This window comes from Salvelinus sp. IW2-2015, linkage group LG32 (assembly GCF_002910315.2).
Source record: "Salvelinus sp. IW2-2015 linkage group LG32, ASM291031v2, whole genome shotgun sequence".
In the NCBI taxonomy this organism is placed as follows: Eukaryota; Metazoa; Chordata; class Actinopteri; order Salmoniformes; family Salmonidae; genus Salvelinus; species Salvelinus sp. IW2-2015.
Window position 1 is genome coordinate 7,855,136 of NC_036871.1, and position 17,304 is coordinate 7,872,439.

At 42.0% G+C, this 17,304-nt stretch overlaps 2 protein-coding genes across 2 annotated transcripts in view; one reads left to right on the forward strand and one right to left on the reverse strand.

Annotated features, from left to right (window-relative positions):
- Positions 1 to 17,304, forward strand: part of LOC111957203 (parafibromin) — a 65,044-nt gene that overhangs the window by 11,788 nt on the left and 35,952 nt on the right. The window contains exon 11 of the mRNA XM_023977971.2: positions 1,165 to 1,229. Coding sequence (XP_023833739.1) covers positions 1,165 to 1,229 — 65 coding nt within the window. The remainder of the gene's footprint in view (positions 1 to 1,164; positions 1,230 to 17,304) is intronic.
- Positions 14,293 to 17,304, reverse strand: part of LOC111957204 (beta-1,3-galactosyltransferase 2) — a 40,083-nt gene continuing 37,071 nt past the window's right edge. The window contains exon 2 of the mRNA XM_023977972.2: positions 14,293 to 16,011. Coding sequence (XP_023833740.1) covers positions 14,496 to 15,743 — 1,248 coding nt within the window. The 5' untranslated portion in view covers positions 15,744 to 16,011 and the 3' untranslated portion in view covers positions 14,293 to 14,495. The remainder of the gene's footprint in view (positions 16,012 to 17,304) is intronic.

Below are 17,304 nucleotides of genomic sequence, written 5' to 3' on the forward strand. Positions count from 1 at the left end.
AGGCGAAAACCTGAGAAAAATCCATTCAGGAAGTCGTTTAAAAAAAAAAAAAAAAATTAGTTTTCTATTCAATGCTAATTCAGTATCCATTGACTTAGGACTCAAATTGCAGTTTCTATGCCTTCCACTAGATGTCAACAGTCTTCAGAAATTGTTTCAGGCTTGTATTCTGATAAATGAAGAAGTAAGAGCAGTCTGAATGAGTGGACCCTGCTGTGTCACAGAGCTTTTTCCTGCACAAGACCGAGAGAGTGCGTTTCTTGTTTACCTTTTAAATTGACAACGTTATTGTCCGGTTGAAATATTATCGATTATTTAGACTAAAAACAACCTGAGGTTTGAATATAAACATCGTTTGACATGTTTCTATGAACTTTACGGATACAATTTGGATTTTRTTGTCTTCCTGTTTCCTGTTCAAACGCAGTGTTTGAGCCTGTGGATTACTGAAGAAAACGCGCGAACAAAACGGAGGTTTTTGGATATAAAGAGACTTTATCGAACAAAAATAACATTTATTGAGTAAATGAATGTCTGCTGAGTGCAACCATATGAAGATCATCAAAGGTAAGGGATTCAATTTATCTCTATTTCTAAATTGTGTAACTGTTCTACCTGGCTGGCTACTGTTTGTAATGATTTGTCTAGTGGGCTATGTTCTCAAATAATCGTACGTTATGCTTTCGCCGTAAAGCATTTTAAAAATCTGACACCGTGGTTGGATTCACAAACAGTTCATCTTTAAACCTATGTAAAATATGTTTTTTGTTTTCTGAATTTTTATAATGAGTATTTCTGTWTTTGAATTTGGCGCCCAGCAGTTTCACTGGCTGTTGAAGAGGTAGGACGCTACCGTCTCACGTGCCCAGGAGAGGTTAACATGTTTCTTTAGACCTGTCTAAAATCAATAATTGATTTATTGAGATGGTGTAGGCTATATTACGTGGTTTTATTAGACTTTTTAAAATGTAGATGTTCCAAAGGCTGCATCAGTGGCTTGTAGGCTATGCGTGGAAGKCAGGAAATGCTGAATGTGTTTGTTAATTAACGGCAGTTATTTTATTGACAATCAACTGGCTGACAAAATTTCATGACCGCCACAGCCTTACCCAAGCCACCTGAAAAGTAACGTGCATTACTGATTGATTGACTTGTGTCCTTTAGAAACGGAGGGATTCAAGATTGACACCATGGGCACCTACCACGGCATGACCCTGAAATCTGTAACGGTAAGACCATCTTTCTTCTTTTGGGGCGTCTACCAGAATGCTAACAAAATTGGCACAAGAAATAGCAAAGTCACATAGACACCGTTAGCGAAATGCTAATGAGCGAAAAACCAACGTAATTGCAACGATTGGCAAATCGAGCTCATAAAGCTATACAAGCATAACTAGTAGCTACCGAATGTGGTTTTTGGTGAGTGTGGACATTTTAWAAGTGAGAGAAATTGTGCAAATGAACAAAGTTGTTGTGCATGCTTTTCTGAAGGAAGAGCAGCAGGTGTACACGGAGCAGAGGGGATGGGGAAGAAACTCTAGTAGTAGGACTTCTCAAATACGGCGGAAAGCCATTGTAAGATATCTGATGGCAAACATTTAGTGGTGAATTGCATACAAGTGTAACTTCATCCCATCGAGCGCTGCACAACAACTTGCCGATAGATATAGAACGCTATGGATTCACCACCTCCCACTTTTTCCCGTTATGCTAATTACAAACAAACGTGACTGGCTCAACTGTTCTGGGGAACTACTGTAAGCGGTATCCTCTAATYTATTTTACAAGTTGACTGCGGGTATTAACTTAGAGTATCTACAAATATTCAAATTTATAGAAAAACTACAATATTAGTTTTGATGGTATTGAAAAAAACATTTTGTGGCCTTTTTCCAAATACCCCGGTATACAGTATACCACCCAAGCCTAACCTCCATTGACTATTAAGTAGCAGTCTACCTGTTGGCTCTTGGTCATATCCTTCTCAATTAACGATGCAATATCTAACTAAGTTTTTGGGTGACTTGACCAAATTCACATAGAAATTTGAGTTATAGATCTGTCATTCTCATTTAAAGTAAGTCAAGAAGCAGTATATTTGTTCTAAGTGCGCCATTTCTATGCTTCCGGTTTTAAAYTCTTGSTTTTGTACACCAGTTTCAAACAGCTGAAACTACAKATTTTGGGTTATTGAAAATATATTTCAGTGGTCTAGATGGTACAATGATTCTCTGCACSYGGGGTATTCAACTCTTACTCTACGAGGTCTGGATGCTGCTTGTTTTCTGTTCTACCTGATTTTGAAAACAAGCAGTGGAACTGGCTTCGCGGTCCAGAGTTGAGTTTGAGGGCTCTGACAAAACATCTCAAAGATGATCAATGGAATCAGGATGCACCTGAGCTCAATTTCKAGTCTCATAGCAAAGGGTCTGAATACTTACGTAAATAAATGTGCAAACATTTAACCTGTTTTCGCTTTGTGACTGGGGTATTGTGTAGATTGCTGAGGYTTWTTTWWTTTTTTTTATCCATTTTTATAAGGCTGTGACYTAACAAAATGTTGGGAAAGTTAGTGGGTCTGGATACTTTCCGAAGGCACTATATTTCCATATCTTCCATTGATTGGATCATCTCAACTTGCTTTGTCACGCACGGAGGTTCTATGATTATAGTGCTGTGTTGGTGACTTGTGATTTAGCCAACAACAACAAGCTACATGCACCAATCTGCGTAGGCTATTCTCGTTGAGCAGTAGCGACATACTGTTAACGTTTTATCCACAACTTTCGGTCCATCGTTGTTGTAATCTACTGTGAAGCCAAAATATTCCCAAACTAGGGATTTTAACGATCATGGAGGATCCTCCAATTCTGGTTTATCGACCACCCCCATCGTACAGAACTCGAGATTTTTTGGGGGGACAATTATTTTTATTTTTATGTATTCATTTGCAGGCGGGTCAAAGGTTGCTGTACTGACCGTTTCGGGTACTAATACGTGTACCGTTACACCCCTAGACCATTGCGACCATGTCTAGGCAACTTTTWAAAAATGATGTCCTTGATGAAAAGACCCTGTTCATGTAAAAATCACAATACCCTGACTGTTTTAAAGCAAAACTATCAAAACTATTTATTATGGTGAACCTGAATCTAAGTAAATTCTGAATGTTTGAAAACTCCAATCAGCAGTTGGATGTGGGTTGTCCACTCTGTTAAAACACCATTCTCTACAGTGCATTTGGTAACAATGACCCAGCAAATTACATTGGTTGTCACTTAACTTATAAAGCCTATGATTTGACAGTGTGAAAGCCATTTTTACAAGCATTTGAATGCTGAACGTGCTGTGCAGATGCACAAATAGCCTATTAGAACAGGGATAAGGCCCATCTCTCGTTGACATGAGCAACTGTCTTAAACTGTACACTTATCAGATAGTTGTACGCAGTTACATGCATAAAAGTTTGATAGGCTACTGAACTGAAGGAGAGGACTTGTCAATTCAGCCACAACAGATGAGGTATTTTTGGAATGAAACAATGAATAAAAAAACATTTAGTAAACCGGCAATTCGTAACGTTTTGGATCGGTTTTCAAATGCTCCCAGGGACCAATGCACTAGTATCTTATGCATTGGTCCAAGGTTCAAATTTATATCTGTGAATACATCCCTAATAGCTGGAGAGAATGCAATTTGCTCAATTTACACTGAACAAGAATATAAATGCAACATGTAAAGTGTTGGTTTCATGAGCTGAAATAAAYAAWATCCCTGAAATGTTCCATATGCACAAAAAGCTTTCTCTTGTATTTTGTGCACAKATTTGTTTATCCCTATTAYTGAGCATTTTTCKTTTGGCAAGGTAATCCATCCACCTGACAGGTGTGGCATATCAAGATGGTGATTAAACAGCATGATCATTGCACAGGTGCACCTTGTGCTTGCTTCAATAGAAGGCCTCTCTAAAATGTGTTGTTTTGTCACACAATACAATGCCACAGATGTCTCAAGTTCAGGGAGCATGCAATTGGCATGCTGACTGCAGGAATGTCCACCAGAGTTGTTGCCAGAGAATTTAATATTAATAACTACCATAAGGCGCCTTGTCTCAAGTTGTTTTCGAGAATTTGGCAGTATGTCCAACCGGCCTCACAACTGTAGACCACGTGTAACCACGCCAGGACCTCCACATCTGGCTTCTACACCTGCGGGATCGTCTGAGACCAGCCAACCAGAGAACTGATGAAACTGTGGGTGTGCACAACCGAAGAGTTTCTGCACAAACTGTCAGAAACCGTCTCAGGGAAGCTCATCTGCATGCTTGTCGTCCTCACCAGGGTCTTGACCTGACTGCAGTTCGGCATTGTAACCGACTTCAGTGGGAAAATGCTCTTCACAGATGAATCCCGGTTTCAAATGTACCGGGCAGACGGCGTGTATGGTGTTGTGTGGGCAAGTGGTTTGCTGATGTCAATGTTGTGAACAGAGTGCCCCATGGTATGGGCAGTCATAAACTAAAGATAACGAACACAATTCCATTTTTATCAATGACAATTTGAATGCACAGAGATGCCGTGATGAGATCTTGAGGCCCATTGTCATGCCATTCATCCTCCACCATCACCTCATGTTTCAGTATGATAACGCAAAGCTCTTTACACAATAGCTGGAAATGTCAGTTCTTCCATGGCCTGCATACTTACCACACCTGTCACCCATTGAGCATGTTTGGGATGCTTTGGATAGACGTGTACGGCAAGGTGTTCCAGTTCCCGCCAATATCCAGCAACTTCGCTCAGCCATTGAAGAGGAGTGGGACAACATTCCACAGGCCACAATCAACAACCTGGTGAACTGTATGCGAAGGAGATGTCGTGCTGCATTAGGCAAATGGTGTTAACACCAGATACTGACTGGTTCTCTGATCCACGCGCCTAGCTTTTCTTTTTAAGGCATCTGTGACCAACCGATGCATATCTGTATTCCCAGTCATGTGAAATCCATAGATTAGGGCCTAATGAATTTATTTGACTTATGAACTGTAACTCAGTAAAATATTTGAAATTGTTACATTTCAGTTCAGTATAGAAAATATTTGGGGTATTGAAAATCCTACCGAAAAATCGTATTCTTATCAACGGTATATTTTTTGTTGTTTGAACTATTACATACCTTGGAGAATAACAGATGCAAACCAGTTGAAGTCCAGTTCCTACTCTACTGTTGTAATAGGGAGTTCATGTTCCTCTGATCGGTTTCCGTGACTAACTTATTACCCAAAGCTTGAGGTATATTGTTGTGCTGTGCCCTGGCCAGCTCATTGACGTGTACTGTTAGCTCACTGCACCTCCAGGTCTTTGGGGCCTGCGATCTGTGTCCAGAGGCTGCCCAGTCTATAATGAGATCGGGCTCCAGGTACTGATTGTAGGGAACCACAGAGTACAGGGAATGAGTCACGACTCGGCGACGTCTCTGCAAATGGGCAAACCTGGGAAGGTCAAGCTGCCTTTGTCTTCCTCATCCACACACACTGCAGTGGTCTCATTTTAGTGTATGTCTATCATTCTGAAATTTTAATACTGATTCTACTTTGCCATTGCTGCTGTTTTAGTTCATCTCCAAGCTTCATTTTCATCAACGCTTCTGAAGATGGTTAATTCACAAAGCAGAATACAATTACTCTGAATTACTCTGAAGCATCCTTTGTGGAGTCTTATGCGTAGGAGAACTCGCGATGAATGTACATATCTCCTTCGTGATGGAATTATGCTGAACTTTCATTTTTTTCGGTCAAGGCTGAACTTCATAGTCACTATATATTTTCAGTGCATTCTATTATGTTGTTTTCAGTTATTTGTTATGGTATGCACAATATAGTTGTAGCTATGTATCAATTAATAGTTAATAACTGATTTGTTGTGTGTTAGTGTTCTGTTTCTTCACTATTARACAGTACCAGTCAAAGGTTTGGACACCTACTCATTCCAGGGTTTTTCTTTATTTTTACTATGTTCTACATCATCAAACCTATGAAATAACACATGGAATCATGTAGTAACCAAACAAGTGTTACACAAATCAAAATATATGTTATATTCTTCAAAGTAGCCACCCTTTGCCTTTATGACTGCTTTGCACACTCTTGGCATTCTCTCAACCAGCTTCATGAGGTAGTCACCTGGAATGCATTTCAATTAAGTTAATTTGTGTTATTTATTTTCTTAATGCGTTTGAGCCAATCAATTGTTGTGACAAGGTAGGGGTGGTATACAGAAGATCACCCTATTTGGTAAAAGACCAAGTCCATATTTTGGCAAGAACAGCTCAAATAAGCAAAGAGAAACGCCAGTCCATCATTACTTTAAGACATAAAGGTGTCAATCTGGAAAATTCCAAGAACTTTGAAAGTTTTTTCAAGTGCAGTTGCAAAAACCATCAAGCGCTATGATGAAACTCTCATGAGGACCGCCACAGGAAAGGAAGACCCAGAGTTACCTCTGCTGCAGAGGATAATAAGTTAATTAGTTACCAGCCTATGATTACAGCCAAATAAGTTCAAGACAGACACATCTCAACATCAACTGTTCAGAGGAGACTGCGTGAATCAGGCCTTCATGGTCATATTGCAGCAAAGAAACCACTACTAAAGGACACCAATAATAAGGGACTTGCATGGGCCAAGACACACGAGCAATGGACATTAGACCGGTGGAAATCTGTCCTTTGGTCTGATGGGCCCAAATTTTCGATTTTTTGTTCCAACTGCCGTGTCGTTGTGAGATGCAGAGTAGGTGAACGGATTATCTCTGCATGTGTGGTGGTGCTTTGCTAGTGACACGGTCACCGATTTATTTAGAATTCAAGGCACAGTTAACCAGCATGGCTATCACAGCATTATGCAGTGATACGCCATCCCATCTGGTTTGCGCTTAGTGGGATGATAATTTGTTTTTCAACAGGACAATGAACCAAAACACACCTCCAGGCTGTGTAAAGGATATTTGACCAAGAAGTAGAGTATGGAGTGCTGCATCAGATGACCTGGCCTCCACAATCACCCAACCTCAACCCAATTTTAGATTAGTTTGGAATGAGTTGGAATTGCAGAGTGAAGGAAAAACAGCCAACAAGTGCTTCGCATATGTGGGAACTCCTTCAAYACTGTTGGAAAAGCATTCCAGGTGTAGCTGGTTGAGTGTGGAAATCTGTCAAGGCAAAGGGTGGCTGCTTTGAAGAATATAAAATATATTTTGATTTGTCTAACACTTTTTGTTTTGTTTTGGTTACTACATGATTCCATGTTTCATAGTTTTGATGTCTTCACTATTGTTCTGCAATGTAGAAAATAGTCAAACATAAAGGAGAACCCTTCAATGAGTAGGTGTGTCCAAACTTTTGACTGGCACTGTACATGGTAAGCTAGAAACACATTTAACACCCATGTTGGTTAAACCCTTGAAGTGACTACAACAGTACTGTAGACACCTTTTTTGATAAGAATTATTCAATGTGTTTAGTTAGGATCTCTCTGCTTAGCTGATTGTCAGGGGTGGAGTGCTTTCAGTATAAACAAGATGTATTGATTTATCAATCATTGGGCTGATCCCTGACCAGGGAGGTTTCATTATTTTCATCTCTGGAAATGGCAGAAAAATGTATAACCTTATTAAATGTCTTTTACCATTTGTGGTTTGTAGTGTACCACCCATATCGTTTTTTCTTTCACCCACGTTCTCTCTTGCAGTTGTCCTGCCCTTCATAATTCATGTAGATCAACTGGTACTTGTGAAATGATTCAATGTTCCTTTTGATACTGAACACTTTTTACTACTAAGTTATCTGGAATGTTTTAAGAAGGTAATACGGAGGATCATTTTGCAATTTGATTATACATTTTATGTCCCCTTGAAGTATAAAAAAATGATTAAATATTAAATATTATTTTTGGCCTTACTGCTTTAGCCCATACAAACGCATAGAAAAACAGTTCCCCGCCCCCAAAAATCTAAGTTTATTCTAAAGTCTGCCCTGTATCTGAGAGACAGTGTAGTCAGACCTCTACTTTTTCCACATTTTTAAATGGATTAAATTGTTTTCAATTTCCAAACAATATCCCATAATGACAAAGCAAAAACCATTTTTTTGACATTTTTGCTAATTTATCAAAGAAAATAGAAAAAATATTCAGACCCTTTACCTCAGTAATTTGTTGAAGTACCTTTTGGCGGCGATTACAGCCCTGAGTCTTCTTGGGTATGACGCTACAAGCTTGGCACACCTGTACTTGGAGTTCCTCCCATTCTTCTCTGCAGATCCTCTCAAGCGCTGTCAGGTTGGATGGGGAGTGTTGCTGCACAGCTATTTTCAGGTATCTCCAGAGGTGTTCGATCCGGTTCAAGTCCGGACTCTGTCTGGACCACTCTAGGACATTCAGAGACTTGTCCCGAAGCCACTCCTGCATTGTCTTGGCTGTGTGCTTGGGGTTGTTGTCCTGTTGGAAGGTGAACATTTGCCACAGTCTGAGGTGCTGAATGCTCTTGAGCAGGTTTTCATCAAGGATCTCTATACTTTGCTCTGTTCATCTTTCCCTTGATCCTGACTAGTCTCCCAGTCCCTGCTACTGGAAAAACATCCCCACAGCAWGATGCTGCCACCATGCTTCACCGTAGGATGGGTGTCAGGTTTCCTCCAGACGTGTCGCTTGGCATTCAGTCTAAAGAGTCAAATCTTGGGTTCATCAGACCAGAGAATATTGTTTCTCATGGTCTGAGTCCTTTAGGTGCCTTTTGGCCAACTCCAGAGGGCTGTCATGTGCCTTTTACTGAGGAGTGGCTTCCATCTGGCCATAAAGGCCTGATTTGGTTGAGTGCTGCAGAGATTGTTGTCCTTCTGGAACTTTCTCCAGACGAACTCAGGATCTCTGTCAGTGACCATTGGGTTCTTGGTCACCTGCCTGACCAAGGCCATTCTCCCTCGATTTGTTCAGTTTGGCCGTGCGGACAGCTTTAGGAAGAGTCTTGGTTGTTCCAAACTTATTCCATGTAAGAATAATAGAGGCCACTGTCTTCTTGGAGACCTCCAATGCTGTATAAATGCTTTGGTACCCTTTCCCAGACCTGTACCTCGACATAATCCTGTCTCGGAGCTCTACGGACAGTTCCTTCGACCTCGTGGCTTGGTTTTTCCTCTGACATCAAATTTTATTTGTCACATGCACCTAATACAACAGATATTAGACCTTACAGTGAAATGCTTACTTACAAGCCATTAACGAACAATGCATTTAACTTCTTACGGCTGAAATCCCGTTAACGGGATCGATATGACAACAGCCAGTGAAAGTGCAGGGCGCAAAATTCAAACATCTCATAATTAAAATTCCTCAAACAGTATTAGTATTATACACTAATAAGTATTATACACCATTTTAAAGATACATTTGTTGTTAATCCCACCACAGTGTCCGATTTCAAAAAGGCTTTACCTCGAAAGCATACCATGCGATTGTTAGGTCAGCACCTAGTCACAGAAAAACAAAGCCATTTTTCCAGCCAAAGAGACGAGTCACAAAAAGCAGAAAGTGATTAACTCTAACTTTTGATCTTCATCAGATGACATTCATAGGACTTCGTGTTACACAATAATGTGTGGGTTTTTTTTCCGATAAAGTTCATATTTATATCCAAAAACCTGTTTACATTGGAGCATTATGTTCAGTAATGTTTTGCTTCCAAAACATCCTGTGATTTTTGCAGAGYGCCACATCAATTTCCAGAAATACTCATAATAAACATTGATAAAAGATACAAGTGTTATGCATGGAATTATAGATCCACTTCTCCTTAATGCAACCGCTGTGTCGGATTTCAAAAAAGCTTTACGGAAAAAGCACACCATGCAATAATCTGAGTACAGAGCTCAGAGACCAAAACAAGCCATACAGATACCCGCCATGTTGTGGAGTCAACAGAAGTCAGAAATAGCATTATAAATATTCACTTACCTTTAATGATCATCAGAATGCACTCCCATGAATCCCAGTTCCACAAATGTTTGTTTTGTTCGATAACGTCCATAATTAATGTCCAAATACCTCTTTTGTTTGCGCATATAGTTCACAAATCCAAATTCACGAAGCGCAGGCCAGACAAAGTCAAGAAGTTCCATTGCAGTTCGTAGAAACATGTCAAATGATGTATAGAATCAGTCTTTASGATGTTTTTATCATAAATCTTCAATAATGTTTAAACCGGAGAATTCCTTTGTCTTTAGAAAGGAAAAGGAACGCAGCTACCTCTCACTGGCGCGCGCCTGACTGAGCTCATGGCATTCTGCCAGACCTCTTAGTCAATCATCTCTTATTCTCTCCCCCTSCACAGTAGAAGCCTGAAACAAGGTTCTAAAGACTGTTGACATCTAGTGGAAGCCTTGGGAAGTGCAATATGGGCGGCAGGGTAGCCTAGTGGTTAGAGTGTTGGACTAGTAACCGAAAGGTTGCAAGTTCAAATCCCCGAGCTGACAAGGTACAAATCTGTTGTTCTGCACCTGAACAAGGCAGTTCAGTGTTCCTAGGCTGTCATTGAAAATAAGAATTTGTTCTTAACTAGCCTAGTTAAATAAAGGTAAAAAATAAAAATAAAATATAACCCCGTATATTGGGTAGGCAAAGACTTGAAAACCTACAAACCTCAGATTTCCCACTTCCTGGTTGGATTTTTTCTCAGGTTTTTGCCTGCCATATGAGTTCTGTTATATCATTCAAACAGTTTTAGAAACTTCAGAGTGTTTTCTATCCAAATCTACTAATAATATGCATATCTTAGCTTCTGGGCCTGAGTAGCAGGCAGTTTACTCTGGGAACCTTATTCATCCAAGCTACTCAATACTGCCCCCAGCCATAAGAAGTTAACAAAAGACCCCCCAAAAAGTAAGATAAGAATAACAAATAATTAAAGAACAGCTGTAAATAACAATAGTGGGGCTATATACAGGTGGTACTACCGGTACAGACTCCATGTGCGGTGTCGGTGTCGAGGTAATATGTACATGTAGGTAGAGCTATTAAATTGACTATGCATAGTTAACAGAGTAGCAGCAGCAGTGTAGAAGAGGGGAGTGGGGGCAATGCAAATAGTCTGGGTAGCAATTTGATTAGATGTTCAGGAGTCTTATTGCTTGAGGGTAGAAGCTGTTTAGAAGCCTCTTGGACCTAGACTTGGCGCGGTAGCTGTGCGGTAGCAGAGAGAACAGTCTATGACACGGGTGGCTGGAGTGTTTAATTATTAGGTTCTTCCTCTGACACAGCCTGGTATAGGGGGGGCAGGAAGCTTGGCCCCGGTGATTTACTGGGCCTTACGCACTACCCTCTGTAGTGCCTTGCGGTCGCAGGCCGAGCAGTTGCCATACCATGCAGTGATGCAACCAGTCAGCATGCTCTCAATGGTGCTGCTGTAAAACCTTTTGAGGATCTGAGGACCCATGGCAAATCTTTTCCTGAGGGGGAATGGGTTTGGTCGTGCCCTCTTCATGACTGCCTTGGTTGGACCATGTTAGTTTGTTGATGTGGACGCCAAGGAACTTAAAGCTCTCAACCTGCTCCACTACAGCCTCGTTGATGAAAATGGGGGCGTGCTCTGTCCTCCTTTTCCTGTAGTCCACAATCATCTCCTTTTTATTGATCACGTTGAGAGAGAGAGGTTGTCCTTGTGCCACACGGTCAGGTCTCTGACCTCCCTATAGGCTGTCTTTTCGTTGTCGGTGATCAGGCCTACCACTGTTGTGTCATCGGCAAACTTAATGATGGTGTTGGTGTCATGCCTGGCTGTGCAGTCATGAGTGAACAGGGGGCTGTGCAGTCATGAGTGAACGGGGTTCAGGAGGCGACTGCGCACGCACCCCTGAGAGACCCCTGTGTTGAGGATCAGCGGAAGGGATGTGTTGATACCAACAAGGTAGCCTTTTAAAATTATAAACTTGGATTAGCTAACACAACGTGCCATTGGAACACAGGAGTGATGGTGGCTGATAATGGTCCGCTGTACGCCTATGTGATATTCCATAAAAAAATCTGCSGTTTCCAGCTACAATAGTAATTTACAAGATAATCAATGTCTACACTGTATTTCTGATCAATTTGGTGTTATTTTAATGAACAAAAAATGTGAAAAAAAAAAAAAAAAACAAGGACAGTTCTAAGTGACCCCAAACTTGAACAATAGTGTATGTATATGAGAAGAAAACATACAAACGCGACAAGCAACAATTTGTAATATTTTACTTAGTTACAGTTCATATAAGGAAATCGGTCAATTTAAATAAATTCATTAGGCCCTAATCTATGGATTTCACATGACTACGCAGGGGTGCTGCCATGGGTGAGCATAGGCCCACCCACATGGGAGCCAGGCCCAGCCAATCAGAATGAGCGTTTCCCACAAAAGGGCTTTATTGCAGGCAGAAATACTCAAAATGAGAGAAATAAGCTTTTTGTGCATATGGAAAATTCCTAGTATTTTTTATTTATTTCAGCTCATGAAACATGGGACGAACAATACGTGGCGTTTTTATATTTTGTTCAGTGTACTTTCATACATTTCTTTCAACTGGTACCAGGGGACGTTCAGACGAGTCTTGAGGCCTATGGGCGTCTTAGAGCAAAACAACCGACATGTTCGTGTCAGTGAGAGTCATCTTTGCAGAGGGCAGTCCCTCCAGGATTCTGCATTTCTGTGATCGCATAATTCAATGCAAAATCAACCAATCAACGCATATGATGCAGTAGTTCGCAATTTTGACCAATTCCCGCACTTTTAGCGCATAAAAGGGTCCAATCAAAAGCGGGTTTGTAAATTCTTACCAATTACTGCACTGTTACCGTGGAAAATGGCCCAATCCAACCACACGTCAACAGGTTTCTTTTCTTTTTTCCCCCTGGCCTGTCAGCATATTCGCGTGCAAAGAGGGGTGATGGCTGACGGGCAGTATAATGAACAGAAATCAATCTCATTTGCCAACAATAACAGCTAACGACCGTGCGAAACAATTTCCAAATGTTTTTGGAAACTAAAGAATGTCGACGATCAAGTCACTTAGAATCAGCAAAGCATATGAGAATGTCAGAACAGTTCCCACAGCAGCGGCAGATCACCATGACTGAAGTGGTAGCAGGGAAGACTGTGGCAAGCTCTGAAAGAATCAAGTTGTGGCGTTTTACTCAACTTTTACTCCGCTAACCTTGGCTTTAGGAGGGGGGTCAGCACTCTGCCCTCCCCAGTCTGTCTATGGAGAGCGCTGCTCAAAGCACTGAGTGCAATTTGTCAGCTTTGCTGTTTTAAACTCTCTAAAATGTAATACTGATCACGAAATCTTTCTGGATTTTTTAAATGGAATAGTAAATATCAACCACAATTCTCTATTTTTACGTTTTCTTTTCATCTCCCTTACGACCCTTTCAGAAAGTCTTCAAAATTCTTGATTGTGATAACTTATTAGAAAGAAATACTGATCCTCAAATTGAAAGAGATTGATCAGCTTTGAATCTGTTAGATGCATCTTGTGTTGATGGCAGGCCTGATGGAGAGGTGTGAGTGGATTATGACAAAGCTGTTAAGGAAAATAACCAAAATTGAGCACTTTAGATGTTTCTAATTGTTTTTCTATTATGTATTCTGCTTAAAATCGTACAAAAACTGAGCACATGACTTGTATTGCTTTATGAAATTAATGTGAAAAAAAACATTGCAAAATGTATTTCAGAAAAGTTTACGCAAAATCAAGCTTTTTTGGCTGCAGAATTCACAAATCTTGTTAAATCCTGGAGGGACAGAGGGGTCACATTAGTGTGTAGCCCATACTGTTCGGACGCTGCATACAGAAGTTCGCAGATCAGCTGTACCGACTTCAGACGAGTCCCAAATTGTGGTGGTCATAGAGCAAAACGGAGAACACCCTCGTTTTCGTGAGTCATCTTTCCATAGAGGGGTTATAAATGTTTGTAGTCCAAAACTGCTTGGATGATTTTGTGAGACCACCGATTTTTGGGATGTCAAAATGTCTGACAAAAACTGCTAACAACTTTCACCACAGATGCGGAAGTGCGACGTGTGGATCCAATGCAACAAAGAAAAAACATCTAGCTGAAACTTACAGATCTTTTTAAATGTTTTATTATGCTACTTCGATTCAACCTTAAAAGGAAAAGTATTTAAACTCAAGTTGAACAAAATGGATACTAGACAGTGACAGTCCACCAATAGTCTAAGATTTATCCTCATAATAAACAGCATCCACATTTCACATAAGTAATGTCTTCATCTGTCCACCAATGCATATATTCTTTCAATCAATGAATGTATTAAACTCAAAAATATGAACTGTAGTAATAAAAAAAGACGGCCTTCAATCYTTAGTTTGTCCGAAAACATGCTTGACTCTGTCACCTCTTGCCCAGTATCTTGCACAGGCAATGACCTAACATCACACTCAACCCTCTGTCACCAAATAGGCTGTACCCCCTGCAGTTTCCTCTGGCGAAACTTGCCCACCTTGTCTTTGGATGTGTTGATGCAGGCGTTGTGCTTGTTGCTCTGCAGGTGGTGCCAGTACTTGAGCAGTTCGTTGGGGTGAAACTGGTGGGAGGTTATGAGGTGGCTATACTTGCAGCTGGAGTAGGACACCCGCCAGTGGTTGAACAGGAACTCATTAGGCGGCGGCGTGGGTTCGATCCGCAGCTTGGCCAGGCAGATGCCCACGTAAACGTCCTCCAGATGCAGCCTGCGGATGCTCAGGGAGGCCCTGTAGATCTTAACAGCCAGGTCCCCTGAGAACACATAGCCCGTTCCTGAGCAGAAAGTAGGGTACACCTCGCTGGGGTACAGCTCGGGCGACATGTACCACTTGCTATTCTTGTTCCTGTTGGGTGCAAAGCCCCTCATCAGGTAGCCCGTAATGTAGTCCCGTTTCGGCTGCATCTCTGGCCGGAGCAGCTTGTGCACGAGATACTCTGTGTTGACAAACATGTCACTGTCTGTCTTCATGACATAGTTGGCGCCCGGGCAGTGCGCAGACACCCAGTGCATGCCCATCAGGGTTTTGATAGTCAGGTTGTTGTAAGTGTCCATGTAATCCTGCTGGATGATGTCACGGTGCCTCCGGCTCTCGGCCTCCAGGCTGCTCTGCTGCAGGCGGCCCACCCTGCCCTCCTTTACGCCCAGCAGGAAGAGCCGAACAAAGCTGAGGCCCGGGACCATGCTCTCGTTCCCCCAMGTCTGCCGAATGGTCTCCCTGGCCTCCACCTGCTGGGCCTCCGTGGTTATCAGCAGCACCAGGAAGGGCTCTGGGTTGCCCTCCCGGCACTTGTCGGGCTCATTGATGATGTAAGGGTATGGCTCTGAGGTCAGCAGGCCCCTTAGCCCGACTTCTCCTCTCAAGCTAGCATTAGCAGCCATTGAGTTCTCCAGTCCCGTAATCCGCTGTGGAAAGGAGGAGTCCTGGGGGGAACTGAGGTTGGAATTTCTTTCCGGAGGCGCAGGGGGAACCAGTAGAATCTGTGATGAGCTGTGATTCCCTTTTTCTTTGGTAGAGTGTAGTCCTCTTTCGGTGTAAGCCACTGGGTGCTCCCTCTGCCATGTTGTCCCACTGAGGCCCGGCAGCCAGTCTTGATGGCCCAGGATGATCAGGAGCAAGAGGAGAGACAGTAGGCCAGCGACGTGCGTGTAGCAGTGGCGCCTCCTCCACTGCATGCTGTCTATGTGCACCACCTCACTTGGGCAGCCGTAACACACTCAGTCAGGTGTATGCTGTGTGCGACCAAACTTTTTTATTGTTGATAAACCAAGTAATTAGTCGGGAGGGCTCCTGAGGGAGCTACATCAGAGCTGGTGCATGTATTAAACAGTAACATTCAAGTCACTTTGAATTGTTGGTCAGTTGTCAAACCCGCCCATATGTTTCAACCAGGTTCATGCTCAGGGATAAAGTGCGGTCTTCAGCAGAGGTCAACGTTTTTATCTAGGAGAAAAACAACAGTGATAATGTTAGCACAAGTTAAAACCATCACACGCTTTGTCTAGGGTGACTGAGGGATTGTAGTGGTGTGATAACATACAGTGCATTGGGAAAGTATTCAGACACGTTGACTTTTTCCACATTTTGTTACGTTAAAGCCTTGTTCTAAAATGGATTGATGAGGGGAAATAACTATTTCATCTACACACTACCCCACAATGACAAAGCAAAAACAGTTTTTTGTAGACATTTTTGTGAATGTAAAAAAAAAAAAAATAGCATTCAGACCCTTTACTCAGTACTTTGTTGAAGCACCTTTGGCATCGATTACAGCCTCGAGTCTTCTTGGGTATGACACTGCAGGTTTGGCACACCTGTATTTGGGGAGTTTCTACCATTCTTCTCTGCAGATCCTCTCAAGCTCTGTCAGGTTGGATGTGGAGTGTTTCAGGTCTCTCCAGAGACGTTCAATTGGGTTCAAGTCCAGGCTCTGGCTGGGCCACTAGGACATTCAGAGACTTGTCCCGAAGCCACTCCTGCATTATCTTGGCTGTGTGCTTAGCGTCGTTGTCCTGTTGGAAGGTGAACCTTCGCCCCAGTCTGAGGGGGCGGAGGTTCATCGTAGAGATGGTGCCAGGTTTCCTCCAGACGTGACGCTTGGCATTTAGGCCAAAGAGTTCAATCTTGGTTTCATTAGACCAGACAATCTTGTTTCTCATGGTCTGAGTCTTTAGGTGCCTTTTGGCAAACTGCAAGCAGGCTGTCGTGCCTTTTTACTCAGCCGTAGGAAGAGTCTTGGTGATGGAGGCCACTGTGTTCTTTGGGACCTTCAATGCTGCAGACATTTTTTGGGACCCTTCCTCAGATCTGTGTTTCGACACAATCCTGTCTAGGAGCACTACAGACAATTCCTTTGACCWCATGGCTTGGTTTTTGCTCTGACATGCACTGTCAACAAGTGTGTGCCTTTCCAAATCATGTCCAATCAATTAAATTTGCCACGGGTGGACTCCCAAGTTTTAGAAACATCTCAAGGATAATCAATGGAAACAGGATATACCTGAGCTCAATTTCGACTCTCATAGCAAAAGGTCTGGATACTTATTTAAATAAAGCATTTGTTTTACATTTTTTATAGATTTGCAACAACTTTTTGCTTTTTAATTATGGGGTATTGTGTGCAGATGGAAAACATGTATTTAAWACATTTTACAATATGGCTGTAACGTAACAGAAATTGGATAAGTCAAGGGGTCTGAATACTTTCCGAATGCACTGTAACTCTATCATTCATCG